The sequence below is a fragment of the Lycorma delicatula genome, chromosome 2, assembly GCF_047948215.1.
Source record: "Lycorma delicatula isolate Av1 chromosome 2, ASM4794821v1, whole genome shotgun sequence".
Taxonomy (NCBI): domain Eukaryota; kingdom Metazoa; phylum Arthropoda; class Insecta; order Hemiptera; family Fulgoridae; genus Lycorma; species Lycorma delicatula.
The window spans coordinates 126,769,502-126,784,198 of NC_134456.1; the positions used below are offsets into that span (position 1 = coordinate 126,769,502).

Consider the following 14,697-nt stretch of genomic DNA (forward strand, 5'->3'; position numbering starts at 1 on the left):
GAGACACACAAGGTCAAAGAAAAACAAGTCTTAGCCTATTTTTTCTAGATGTCAAGATAAAGACCACATAATGTTACCGAACTTTGCACGATTTACATGACATTAAATCATGATCGAAGTCAACCCGAAGAAATATAGTGAAACTTTACTATATTTCTCAGATCTTAATTGTGTAAATGTTAAATTCATCAAATAGGTTATAGGTATCTCCACCACGTATTCGATATTTAGTGAAACTGTAGAATCCAAGTTCAAAAGCAAGGAAATTGAGATTTTATGTGCTCATTTTAACGAAATGTTTTAATCTTCGGATTCATTAAACGACATTACCTACGAAATCGGTTGAATTTGAGTAAGAACAACTTCTTTAGCTGCAGTGGAACTCCATTATGATAATAATAATTGAAAAAAAGGGTTTTAATAGGTTTCTTAAGAATCGACTTCTTCCAGTGAGTATGCATAGAGTAGGCCTTTATAATGCATTTTTTTTTTTTTTAGAAAGGGAGACGTTAATCTGTTGCTTTACAGTGTCTGTCCCAGTCCCTCTTATGATTCAAATCTATACAAAGCACATGAGGTAAAATTGCACTAATGATAATTAATTTAGTGAGTAATTATATAAATTATACAATAATTCCTCTTGTAGTGAACATAATGAAGATTTCATTTGTAAAAACTGAATATAATCTTGATGGTGTTGGGATGGCGCACAGAATTAGTACTTGTCTTCAGTAAAAGACAAGGACTAATTCAAGTAGTAAGTTTACATCGGTAATACTTTGTTTCTCTACAGTGTCTCCGAACAATCAGTGATTCCATATCGTAGTTAGGTTCTAACTAACAATACATCCAGGTATGATTACTCAATATATAATATATCAAAAGATAATTACATTCACTACAGGAACAACTGATTAATCTTTCTGTGGTTGCATATTAAAACATCTTCTAGGTATCGGAAGATTTTCGGAATACCATATGATCGATCACTGGATCGAGACTATTTTGAACGATATTGCGTATTTCATTACCAATATAATCTTATTTATTAACATCTTAAATATTTAATAAAAAAAATTTATTTTTATAATATTATAATTTTATCGGGCTCTACTTAATGTAAATGTATTTATTTATTTTTATTATCAAATCAACGTTCAAGTTATCTTTATATAGTCTAATATAATGATAAACATTTGCGCCAGAAGTTTTAGTTAAAAAATTTAATTCCTTGTTTCTTCAACTTTTACTACCAGGATATTAGGGTTGTTAAAGGTCATTAGGATAGATTGAATAAAAAAACTCATCTCGATTACTCCTATATCTGTATTTTTTCTCTTTCTTTGATCGTCAGTCTATAGAATAGTTGACAGCTGTTCTCCGAATGGATTCATTTGACTCTTCCGTTTTATTTCTTCATTACAACTATAATTTAAATCCTTCATTATTTGTTTTATATTGGGGTCTTAGTCTTCTTCTTTACTACTTCCCTTAATTTTCAACCTTTACTTCTATGATAATTCCCAAGTGCCTTAAAATATGGTCAATAAGTTTGTCTGTTTGCTTTTAAGTATTTTAAGATATTTTTCTAAATTTAAAAAAAAGCGTAGTTTTATCTATTTAATGTGAATGTTAAGTAAATTTTAATACATTTTAATTTGTACATGGTAATATTGAGTAACGTTTTTTTATCTATTTATAGAAAAGGTATACAATTTTAATATAGTTATAAAAAGACTGCGACTAGCAACTAGTTCTGTTCGCTAGGCAACTGACCTCTCTCAAAAATGGCTAACCAAGAGTTTTTCGTTTCCGACCCCCTCACTGTTTCTTCACAGTCAGAAACGCACTGATTTTCAGAGTACAACGCAATACATACTTTATATTAACTAGCAGACCGTACATACAAGAATCAAGTTTCTGCTCGCTCACCACTGTGACTCACTGCATAAGCGCGTATGAAAAATATACCACTAATTTAACAAAACCTCAGATTTTTTCGAACCTTAATTGAGCGTAACACAAGAACGACTCAACCAATCTTCATATCATTTTCACATGCACAACTTCAGATTACAGCATATTTATTCAATGAAATTAATCTAGTAGTTTTGGAAGTTTTTGAGCCACAATGGTCTATATATATACATAAGGAAATCCCAATTTAAGTGAATGGTATTTTCGTACTCCTTATACCTCAAAACTTAAAGAAGAACATTTTCACTACTCCCAGCATGCGATTAATACCGTACTAAGTAATACCGTACTTTTCTTCGAGAAGTCGGTAAAAAATTTAACTAGTTTCACTTATACTATTAATTAAAGGGAAATGTTTACCTTTTACCTATAAGTAATAATTATTATGTCGCAAATTATTTACATTAAATTTTACAAAGAATGTGAACTTTTAAATAAAACGTTATAAATTTAAACACATAGTTTCCAGTTAAAATTTAAAATTATATTTGTAACACCTAATTTTACAGAAGTATTATGTTTTATGTTTATTGTAATTAAAATTCTGAAAAGTAAATTAAAGTAGTCTTTGTTAAATTAGATACTCCCTGATGTATAACTGTCACTAATATACAATATTAAGCCAAATGAAACAAATTTTTCTATTATATTCGGTGCAGATTTTTAATTAAGAAATTTTAATTAATTTATGTAAAAATAATACATTTATGTGTACTATTGCGCTACGTCTGCCTTAATACATACATTTTCAACAAATACAGCTCAGTTATAGAAAATGTTTTTATGATAATGACAAAGATTAAATAAGTAATATGTAAAAATGTGAAAATTAAGAAAATAAAAGAAAGCTTGCAAAATAGGTGTTAACAAAAAAAATTGATCATTTTTTACGTGCAAAAATTTGTAGATCGGTTATCACAAAATAAATATACATTCTTTTATCACGTGATAGTTAAAGTTTTAGTAGGGCTATTAATATTTTAGACTACGTTAAACAAATTACACGATAAAAATTGTGGTATATTATTAAAGCTGTTTTTGATAGTTATAAAATGATAATAATTATTCATTACTATACATGAAATTTAAATTAAATTTCAACGTCTATTAGGTTGTATAATTTATTTATTTTTACTTGTAATAATCACAAAAATAAAATTATTTTTATAAATATTATCCCGGGGCTAGTTATTTCAAATATTAAGTTAATGAACATAATAGCTACTAACTGGTTGATTTAATGCCACGCCTCTAACCCAGCAGGTCCGACATAAACGAAAAATAAAATTCATGAATTAGAAAAATATAATTATTTAAAATTAGGAAGAACAGGTTTATAGTTTTATATTAATAAATTATGACATTTATCAATTAAGTGAGAAAGAGAAAAACAAATTAAAATATCTACTGAAAAGGGGAAAGAAAAATAATTAATTTCGTTTTGATATATATATATATATATACTAGCGTTCCCCTGTAGCGGCTTCGCTCGCGCTGTATAGTTACAGTGCGTTTCCCGTCGCGCTCATTTTTATTTTATTTTTTTTTTAGTCAAGTAACCGGAGGCAGGTGCAGCCAGTCGCGTCATACAGTCAGTAACAGTTTCAGTGGCTGTGTTGGTTGAGCCGCCGCGCCGTACACCTTCACACCCCTTCAAAAGTCGAAATTCAAAAAAACTCGAAAATGGTATTTAGATATTTACCTGAAGAGTATTTGCAAGCTCCAATATAGTGAATATCTCATTCAGTATACTTGGAAATGAGGAAAATTTGTTCAAATATTTTACATTTCTTCATCCCTTTCAAGGTCAAATTTAAAAAAAAATTCAGAAATCTGTTTTTAGATATTAACATGAAGATTATGCAAACCAAAAATCAAGCTGGAATCTTAATTTTTTACCGATAAATTAAGAAAATAATAAATTTTATTGTTACTCCATTTTTACCCTTTAAACTAGGAATTTAAGTAAATTCGTTCTTAGTGCGCACTTGTAACGAAAGGACATGTTTACAAATTTTTATCAATTTGTCTTCAGTAGTTTTTACTGGGAGTTGATGAATTTATGTATAGTAATATAAACCAATACTCTAATTAAAAATTAAAAAAAAATTACTTTCTACGTGTATTGTACAATTATTGTTAAGATAAATAATATGCGGCAATTTTTTCTTATGTTTCAGAATTTGGAAGTAACAGGACTCCTGGCAGCTCCCCTGAGGCTGCGAGTGTGGAGGGTGAGACGGAGTGCAATAGCGGAGTCGGAGGTGGTAGTAGTGGCGCTATGGGCGTCGTAGGAAGAGAAGAAGAAGGTGAAGGTAGCGAGTGTGAATTAGACGACTTTTCCGCTGCCCCTAAAAGAAAGCAAAGAAGATATAGAACTACGTTCACTAGCTTTCAACTTGAGGAATTGGAAAAAGCTTTCGCAAGAACGCATTATCCTGATGTTTTCACAAGGTTAGAAAAGTATAATTTTTGTCTTATGTTATGCACTTCTCTATTCTTGCTAACATACACCAGTTTTTAATTTTGTTCTTTCTTCCTTACTTTTCAAAACGATCGCTTATTACCTCAATGAAATAACTCTATTTTTTTATTTTCTGTAATTATTTTTAAAAATCTGATATAAATTAGTTTCAGCAAAACGTTTTGCATAAATTATATTTTTTGAATGAAAAAAAAACTATTTTTCAGAAGTGAATGTAATTTAAAACAATGAATTGAATTTTTAGTGATTTTTAAACTCAATTATGTATATGTATTTAATTTTATTCCATATTTTTTTATAAAAATACATAAATGTTAATGATTTGATAGTGTAAGTTTATGAAGAAAGATAGGATTATATATCCTACCTAACTCATCTTAGAATTGTTAAGACCTGTGTTCAATAATAAATTCGAATACATCCGATTTGAATATATATAACAAATATTGTTTTTGAGCTTGCTTTTTTATTAAAATACAGTGTAAATAACTATCTATGTCAATTAAATAAAAAGAACGATTTCGTTATTGTTAAATATCAAATATGAAAATAATTTAAATAAAAAGTTGATTAAATAGAAACTAAAAAATAAATCTTGTAAATACTTTACAAGCATCCTATGGAAACCTAGCTAAATCAAATAGACATTTACTCCTTGAGGAATAGTAATGATATAATCAGAACACCTCTTCACTGATCCGTAGATTGAGTGTAATATTATAGAAAGGAATGTAGAAAAAGAGATCAGCATTAGATCTAATTATTTTTCGCAACATTAATACTAAAACAAATTTGATTTAAAATTTTGTGTTATAAATATTCAAACAATAAAACTTCTTATTACGGATATTAAAGTAAAAATTCTTAAGATGTCATCTCCCGAAGTTATGAATTTCAATGGTTATTAGTCGTATTATCAGATGGCAACAAAATAAATGGCAATAAAATTGATTTTTTTAAATGCAACAAAAATCATTTGTTTCAAGAATAAATTGGGTTATTATTAAGCGGAGACATGATAAAACATGTTGAGTTTGATTTATAGAACAAAAATAAAAACTGATAATCATAAAAAGAAAATAAGTACAAAAATATGGAGTTAAATAGTAAATCATTAATTTTTTTCTAATAACAATTAAATAGATAATTCATCACAAGAATCCTGAAAGTAAATTTTCTTTTTAAATATCAAGCACATATTAATCCTGTAAGGTTATTCATTAACTCCCACCACGGCTACTACTAGAAATTCTTAATTATATCTTTAGGTTTTACAAATTTGTTCCCGACTTATCGAAGAAAAGTATGGTATAATAAAACCATACCAAGCGGTGGAAAGAATTCCATCGCTTGGTGGGAGTGAGGGGTGAAAATGAATTTTCTTTACGCTTTGAAGTATGAAAATACCATTCACTTAAATTGAAGTTAAGTATTACTGGGGTATTTTCGTCTGTATGTATATATATATATATAAAATTTTGTGGCTCGAAAATCTCCAAAATTATTAGATCAGTTGCATTGGAATGTAAATATGCTGAAGTAGTGTATCTGAAGTTATGCATGTGAACATTGATTGAGTCGTTCTTGAGTTGCGCTCAATAAGGTCGAAAAAATTAGAGCGGGGTACGTTCGAAGCGTGGTTCGATGCCAGAAAAAATCTAGAACTATAGTTGCAGACATCATCATATCCTAGAGCGAAACTATCTACATACAGCTTAAATCTCACCAAGAAACCTCAACTTTTATTTCCACTGTTGAGTTGAAGCAATGTATATAACTCACTGTCTCACTAAAGTAAGGGACACATTAATTTATTGCTTTACATTCTTTTTTTTTTTTTTGCTATAACGCATGTAAAGCACCTTACTTACAAAATACATAGATCGGAACTGCTTTATCTGAAATTAATCGTGCTCATCATTTAGAGAAAGCACTATTGTGGACAAAATAAAGATATTAAGTTTTAGGATTGAATATATCACCTGTATTTCGATGGGCTTAGAATGCTGATATGTAATCGTATGTTTTGATTAGTGAAGAAGAGAAAAGGAAACCAATTCACTGTCGTGTTAAAACTAGCTGTCATTGAAGAACCTATGTCACTGTTTTGGGCGTAACTTGTGACTTACATCGGGTCATGTACAATGGGATGTTTTTAAACTTTAAACTGGTAAAACCAGTACTTCAGGTTAGATTTATTGGCTCTGTCTATACAGAATAATAATAATCTTAAGCGAAAAGGTTTCCAATATTATAAAAGGTTTATTAAAATCACCGTTTTCCTCCTTGTAAAATGTTTGCTACATAGTTTTTTTTTTTAATTATATTGATATTTACTTTAGTTTCATTCTGTAATAAAAGTACTTTAAATACTTTAAAGGTAATTGAATGAAATGAGTTTAACTACAATTTATATCTCAACCTAATCAGATTTGTTTAAATAATATTTTTTTACTATTATAACATATACTTATTGTTAAATAAATCTATCTCTTTATATAAAGATGACAGAGGATCGTGGAATTCCCCATCATGAACTGTTTGTCTATCAGTAAATATAGCACCAAACAGTAAATACATATATAACTCAAATACTTGTGCAGTACGCACATGAGCGAATTTCAAGCGTCTGGTACATATCATATTAATATTCAACACATCCCCTTACCGGCACACTAATTAAATTTTCAAAGTACATGTAATTTACACGTGGAGATTTTATGCTGCGACTATCATTACGTTAAATTTATAATTTATAGCATTATTTACAATTTTTTATCGTTTAATAAATTTTGAAATATTAATTAAACTAATTATAATCTAGTTATATAATAATACCCATCTAACCGAGTATGTAATAATATAATCCGTAGATTTATTGCAAATTGACTGAGAAACAGGCTATTAAATAATAAAACCGACATCTGAGTTTATAGCTTCAATTTACTTTTAATATTTATAAGGCAGCAATACAATTAATTTTATTGCTTCATTATTGCTATGGTAATAATAATTATTATTAATATTATTATTGTTCGTTATATCTAGATTTCTCAGCATAAATTATTATTGAGTTAAAATTCCTATTCTTTGTAAATTAAATTTCCATGAGATTTTAAGCATGATTTGTTTCTATATAAAAAAAATCGTTGTCTCCCACGTTTTAAAATGGGAAAGAATAAAATTTTTATATATAGAAACTGTAGTTAATACAAATCAAAGTTAATAATATAAGCTGAATATGTTGCTGTATTAACTTATAACAGTAAAAAACTTTAATGATTTATAAAAATTAAAAATATATGTAAATTTACCATCTATAGTGTTTTTAAATTTATAACTGGAATATAAAAGAATTTAAGAATCCTCTCATATTTCATGCTATTAATTTTTTTTTTTGTTTTTTCTCTAAGAAAAATATAATTTTTTTTTTTTGCTTTTTCTCTAAGAAAAATATAATTTTTTTTTTCAAATGCACTTAACACTGTTTGTTTTATATATATATATGTATATTTCACTTGGATTTAATTAATAACATCTGTTTAGAAACAATCATCGGCAACACAATCATAGTTATTTTTTGTAAAATGATCTTATTACTTTCAAAATCTGGTTATGAGCTTGTAAAAAAAAGGTTTTAATAAATTTATTTAACTCTTTCCATAAAAGGTCGAGCTAATTTTATTTTCGCAGTATTATTTTATTAATTATAGTTATAAATGCATTTTAATAAATTGAATGAATGAATTTTTCAACTATTACAAAAACTAGAGACGGAAATTGTTTTATCTTCTGACTAACCTAAGGTTTTTGTTTAGGTTACCAGTTTTCAATGATGTCCAGCTACATCATAATATGCATCCAGTCTGTCCGATGTAATATTTAATATAATCATTTCAGTTTAACGTATATATTCCTTGGTTGTGTAACATTATACTGTCATAATAATTATTATTATTCTTCATCAAATAACTCATTTTTGAATAAATTATTCTGTTTATTTTTTTAAATTTTGGCCTTAATTGAATGAGATAAAATGTATAATTCATAACCATTTGCATTTTTAAGCTATTAAATGAAAATTTTTTATTAAGTCCGGAATAAGAAGGCTAGTGACCGTAGGACAAAATTTTTGACCTCCGTGAGTGAAGCATATTTTTATTTCTTCCAGAAGGTTCTGGATTCGAATCCCGGTCAGGCTTGGCATTTTTTTACGCTAAAAATATTTCATATAGTATTCGTACCCTATGAGTTTATGTAGTTAATAAAACATCTAACAAAAAAAAAAATTCGACCAGATTATTAATGATGATATTTTAACATAATAAACGTAACAGTACTCTAGACTTTAAGAAGTATTGTTTTTATTATAGTATACTCCAGATGCATACTTTAGATTATTTAAATGCATTAATTAATATTAATTTAAATGGTTAATTCTAAAATAACAATTGGATGGATGATAAATGTAAGAATTTGGCTTATCCATTTGAAAAAACTTTTTTTTCTTATATATTTAAAGTACGTATAAAAACTAATGTTTATGTATCATGTATAGTTTTTCGTGACGATAATTTTAAAACCATCTTAACGCGCATTTTATTAATTATTATACTTTGCATTCATACATGAGACATAGTAAATAATAGTTACAGATCACCACCCATCACTAAGGGGAACGGAAAAAAAGTCGAAGAGCCGCGGAACACCAGTAACAGTAACTCTTGATAACATGGTTAAACAAGTTTATTTATCGCCCCATTACTAGACGTATAATGACAGATGATCATTAGTTCATGTTTTTTCCTCTACAATTCTTTTACGATCTCTTCTTTTCTTTTACACGCCAAGATAACAGAATCATTGCTTTTCGTGCTCAGGGCTAAGTACCAAAACAGATAACTAACAAAAGCATTTTGTTTATTATTAGTTTCACTCAAAACATTACCTGTAGGATATTTTATATAATCATTTTATGTATAAATAATACTTATTATAACCCCTAAGAAGTTATGATTGATTACAGAATTTTAAATAAAGCGATTGAGTAATGGTTATTTGTATTTATTATTTAATATTAACTTATTTTTTTCTGATATAAATATAAATCAAATTACAAGTTGAAAGCCAAATAAATAATTTTTATATTAATAAATTAATTGTTTGTGATGCAAGAAACCTTGAATTTTATTCTAAAAAAAATAAAATCTTTAATTTTAATTTAGTAAATTTCCTTCTTCATACGCATATATTAAATATAAATTCGAATATGTCTTCTCTGAAATAATTTGAACTGAAAAAAAAACATTAAAATCAATAAATATTTAGCCTAAAAAATTATCCAAAATAATTTACAAAAAACATTTGTAAATTATTGATAAATAAAAATTTCACGTAGAAAAAATATAGGTATATACCAGGATTCACCTTATTAAAAAAAAGAAAGTAATTTAATCGCTCGGAATGTACTTTACTTCCTTCAACAATATTTATAAATAAAATTGATTTTTGAATATTATAAAAAAGTGTTCTGAACCTGCCCTTGGCAGAACATTTTTTAAGGATTTATTTGCTGAGAATAAATTCCGTCTTGATCGTAGACTAGTAATGACAGTTGGGTCCTACAGCGAGCTCTCTCCTATTCATTGATTTAGATATATAAGCAACAAACAACTTATCAAGATAATATTTTTTTTAATTTTGAACGGAAGCTCTACCAGTCCAAGTTAGCAAAAGTATTTTTCTTTCGATTTATCTATTTTAGTAAAAGATTACAAATGTACGAAAATCATGTCAAATAAGGCCGCGGGGATTGCGCTTCCGCGAATCGGTTAATTGATAGTTGAGGGTGTAAGTTATGGTAGGTGGTGATCGTGGTTAGAAGACGCCATACGAAGACGTTAGTAGCTTGTGTAAATACACTGATGAAAATGTCTACCTAGGCATTTGCATCGGTGGCATCCTGACAGAGGCCAGACTGATGACTGTGTTGTGTTATCAAGTTTAGAGAGTTTAAAATAAGTCCTTCGGTAAAGTTCATCAAGACTAGAAACTGAGAAAGTGGTGTGGCGACCGGGATCGTCACAAGGCGGGTGTCTTCCCACCAGGATGGACGAATGATATAACTTAAAACATTTTATATGATTTTTTTAATAGTTTTTCATTACCTAGATTTTCACATATAGGGTAGATCTTAAGTAAACATGTTTTTCATACCTTGTTTGCGGAGTATCTGTTTTAAATAAGTATTTCAACGGGAAAAATTTAAATCTAGCAGAGTTTAGAAAATATTCAAACTTTCTTTTCAAATTTAAAATGATAACTATGTTCTACTTCCTCAGATACAGTTTATTTTTGTATTAACTTCTTGGACAAAAGAGTTTAAGGAATAAATTTTTAATTAAAGCTATAGAAAGTGAACTAAGTTCCAATGCTTTTTTGAGATTTTTGCCGGGTTACTTTCTCTGTAATAATTAACAAGCTGGAACTCTGAAAAGCGCCTAATTCATTTAGCTTTCACGTGAATAAAAATAAATAAATATTGTCATAACCCATTGTAGAATCCAAGAACGAAAAATAAGGTAGTATATTTTGTTATTTTAAATGTTATATGTTTAACCCTACCCGAAATTTAATTTCATAACACTCTTCTTTAAATTATACACATACTGTATTTATATTTATTTATTTTATATAGAGAAGTTTGTAATCGAATTTGAATTTAGGCTATAGAAAACAATCTCTTCTATTATGCTGCATATCGTATAAATAAATATATATATTTTTATTTTTCCTGGAGCGTATTCAAGCCTTATTAACATATGTTATAAAACATTTATTTCCTTCAAATAATACCTTTTGTAGGTAAAATTAATTAAGTAACGTTGTACAAATAACGTAAATCATTTTATAATCTGTTTTTCATTGATATGTTGTCGGTATATTTACTATCTTGTTCTTAACTTTTATGATGTTGTTTTTATAACCTGGTACAGACAACACGCATCAGCACATACAAGAGTACACAGACACAGGAAAAGTGAAACGGAGAATAAGTTGGTAGATAGAGTACGAGAGTACCTCTGATCTAAGGCTATTTCTAGTTAATGAATTCTTATATGTGAAATATAAAAGATAATGAAGTGTTTGTATGATACTTTGCGCTTTTATAATATTCAGTTGGCAATAGCTGAATAATAATAACTGAATATCTTTAACAAAATAGGAAAATCAACAAATATACATTTGTATTATAATTTTAGTTTCATTTGCCTATCATATCATCGTTTATAATTTACAATTTTTCCTGCTAATGTAAATAAAATACATTAACAAAATTACATAAACATTGAGCAATAAATTTAGAGGCAAAATAAATTTTACGTATATAATAGATTTTATTAATTATGTTATTGTATTCAAATAATATAAATTATTAATAAAACTAATTATCCTTAAATATCAGAATATCCTTTCTGTTTATATATTTTGTTTATATTAAGAGCAGCCAGAAAACCTTCTTAACGTATCTTAATATATACGAAATATAGGTACTTATTAGCTTTATCCCTTAAGTACCTCACCTCAGACTGAGCTATATTTCACAGTCATTGGATAAAAAATAAATTTCCGAATAGGTACATCGGTCAATAAACCTCTATGGTATAAATGGTACGGAAAGGAGGTAAAAAGTAAAAAAGAAACAATTTATCTACAGAGGGACTTTGAATCGATACAAAACGACTGCACTCAAATTCTTCAAAGCCCCCTCCTTGAGTCGAAGTATCTTTGCCTACGATAGGGACAGCTCAGGATAATCTCAGTAGTTGGGGTGACACAATATATACAAGAACACAAATATAGACCAGAGCAATATTTCTTTATACTAAATAAATCGCCACTATAAACTAAATTGAGATTCGGGCTTGCTTAAAGAAAACCTTAGTAAGCCCATAGAATTAATTGGTGTTAGAGTAAGTACAAGACTGAACTACAAACTATATGTTTATGTGTATATTTGTATTTATAGGCTAATAATACTGCTATGAATCTCTTTAATTAAGAAATAATTTGCGCATTAAACAGTCTTCTTTTGCCCCGTATATTAAAACTGATAGCTAATAGATTTTCTTGTTACTAAAGTTTATCAAATTGAAAGAATTTTTGATGCTATCATTGATAAAAAAAAAATACAAATAACAATAATGTTATTAACAGTTGTCATATACAGCATGAAGAACACTGCACAATGTCAATACTTCTGGTGTAGATTATTTCTTTTCCTCTTTAGAAATAAACAACCGGCTGACGATTAATTTATTACGTGGTAAAAATTGAATCAACAATCATTATATATGTACATCTAAATTCCATCTCTTTATCACAAACCCGCCGAATTGGTGTAGTGGTTAAACTCGTCATCGCAAAATTAGCTGATTTTCGAAGTCGAGAGTTCTAAGGTTCGAGTCCTTGTAAAGACAGATGCTTTTATATGAATTTGAATACTAGACTGTGAATACCGGTGTTCTTTAGCGGTAGGGTTTTAATTAACCATATCGGGAAGGCAATGTGGTTTTTTTTTAATTAAAAAACGTTTAGTCTATTTTTCCCTGACATTAAGCGAATAGAAACTATTGTTAATTTACTCAATTATTTATTCTATGTTCATGTGATTAAGGTCGAAGGTAGATTTTTAAAGCCTTGAACTCGTAAACTGGTTTGGGATTTGTGAGTGTGTACGCACGCCTATCTGTGTACTTTGTGCACTTTTAGTTGCTAAAAATGTTTCAAAGTAGTGCCAGCGGTTAGCAGCAGCCTTATTGTGCGGAAGGTTGAAAATTTGATGCTTGACTAAACCCCGACCAATATTTTGTTCTAATTAAAAACTCATCCTGGCTAGGCGTACCATGGATATATTAACTTATTGATACACTCATTATATAAGCAATGAATCCAGCCGCCTACGAATAAAGGAAACTCCATTAGATATCTAGAAACTTCCGTAATATCATATTAATCAATTAAATAAAAATTACTAAAAGGTAGGTTTATAATCTCACTACTACTATCGTTAGTTACACAAAGCCTAGATTGCGGTGAATAGATAGAATATGCCGAATGTAACGCTATAGGGTAGTGAATTTAATAATAAAATTTCTTCATAATCTTTCAAAATCATGATTTCGTTATTGACTAGCCTTCTATTTAAATCTTGACGAGTAAAAATTTTAGCAAAGGCATGTACTTGCCTTTGTGTTCTTTAATTTAAATATGAATTATAGTTTACACGTATTTTATCCAGTATAATAATTAATTTTTAATTCGGCAATATATTTATTTAGATTTTACCGAGTAATAATTTAATCTTTGCTTTCTACATCGAAGACGAGTAATAGATTTTAAATATTCTAATTATTAAAAAACACGAAAAATAATTAATAAAAGCAATGAAAAACAACTTAATTTATTATCTTCATTCTTATAAATGCTTAATGGTGTCAGTTTAGTAAAAACTGTGTCGGGGTTAATTGGATAAAAGATGATGTAAATATTCTATGAATATACAATCAGAGAACCGTAGCAAAAGTGGCTATCGTATTCATGATTTACCTCCCTTCCTTCTCAGCAACGCTTCAACCAAACCTCCTTCGGCTGCCGGTGAAGTCGCTTCCCGTCAAGGAAGTTATTAGAAAGAGGCGAGGCTATCTCGGACGAAATACGATCGGATACCTAATGATTAATGAATCCAGACATCGAGGTCAGTCCACAAATCTCCGGTAAACAGATCTTGACTATCACTATTACAATCCTAATTGATTTTTTCTAAATTAATTTCGTTCAGTAATATGGTATGCAGAACACACGCCGTACGACTTCTGTTAAGCAATAGGTATTAATCTTTGTTCTAGTAATTACATTACTGACACTCGCTTGTTAAGTTCCCATTTCTATTTATGCCCAAATCGTAATTATTTAAACATTTATATAGCTTTTTTAAATTTTGTTTACCTTATACAGAATAAAGACTATAGTCAAGTAAATATTGACCAAACGGACTACCTTATACGACTTGTCAATTCCTCAAGTCCTTAAGATCAAATGAAAGATTTGAATTTGTTTCCACTGTAATTTTCTCGCTTTAAATGAATACACGTACACGACTGTTTACAATAAAATTATCATTACCTTACACGATTCAAGCTACTTGGATTGTTCCAATATCATCGTCACGACAC

At 28.4% G+C, this 14,697-nt stretch overlaps 1 protein-coding gene across 3 annotated transcripts in view; it reads left to right on the forward strand.

Moving 5' to 3' along the window:
• LOC142320246 (aristaless-related homeobox protein-like) overlaps positions 1-14,697 on the forward strand; it is a 430,467-nt gene that overhangs the window by 373,859 nt on the left and 41,911 nt on the right. For all 3 annotated transcript variants that reach the window (XM_075357945.1, XM_075357944.1, XM_075357946.1), the window contains one exon: positions 4,158-4,431. In XM_075357945.1, the coding sequence (XP_075214060.1) occupies positions 4,158-4,431 (274 nt within the window). The remainder of the gene's footprint in view (positions 1-4,157; positions 4,432-14,697) is intronic.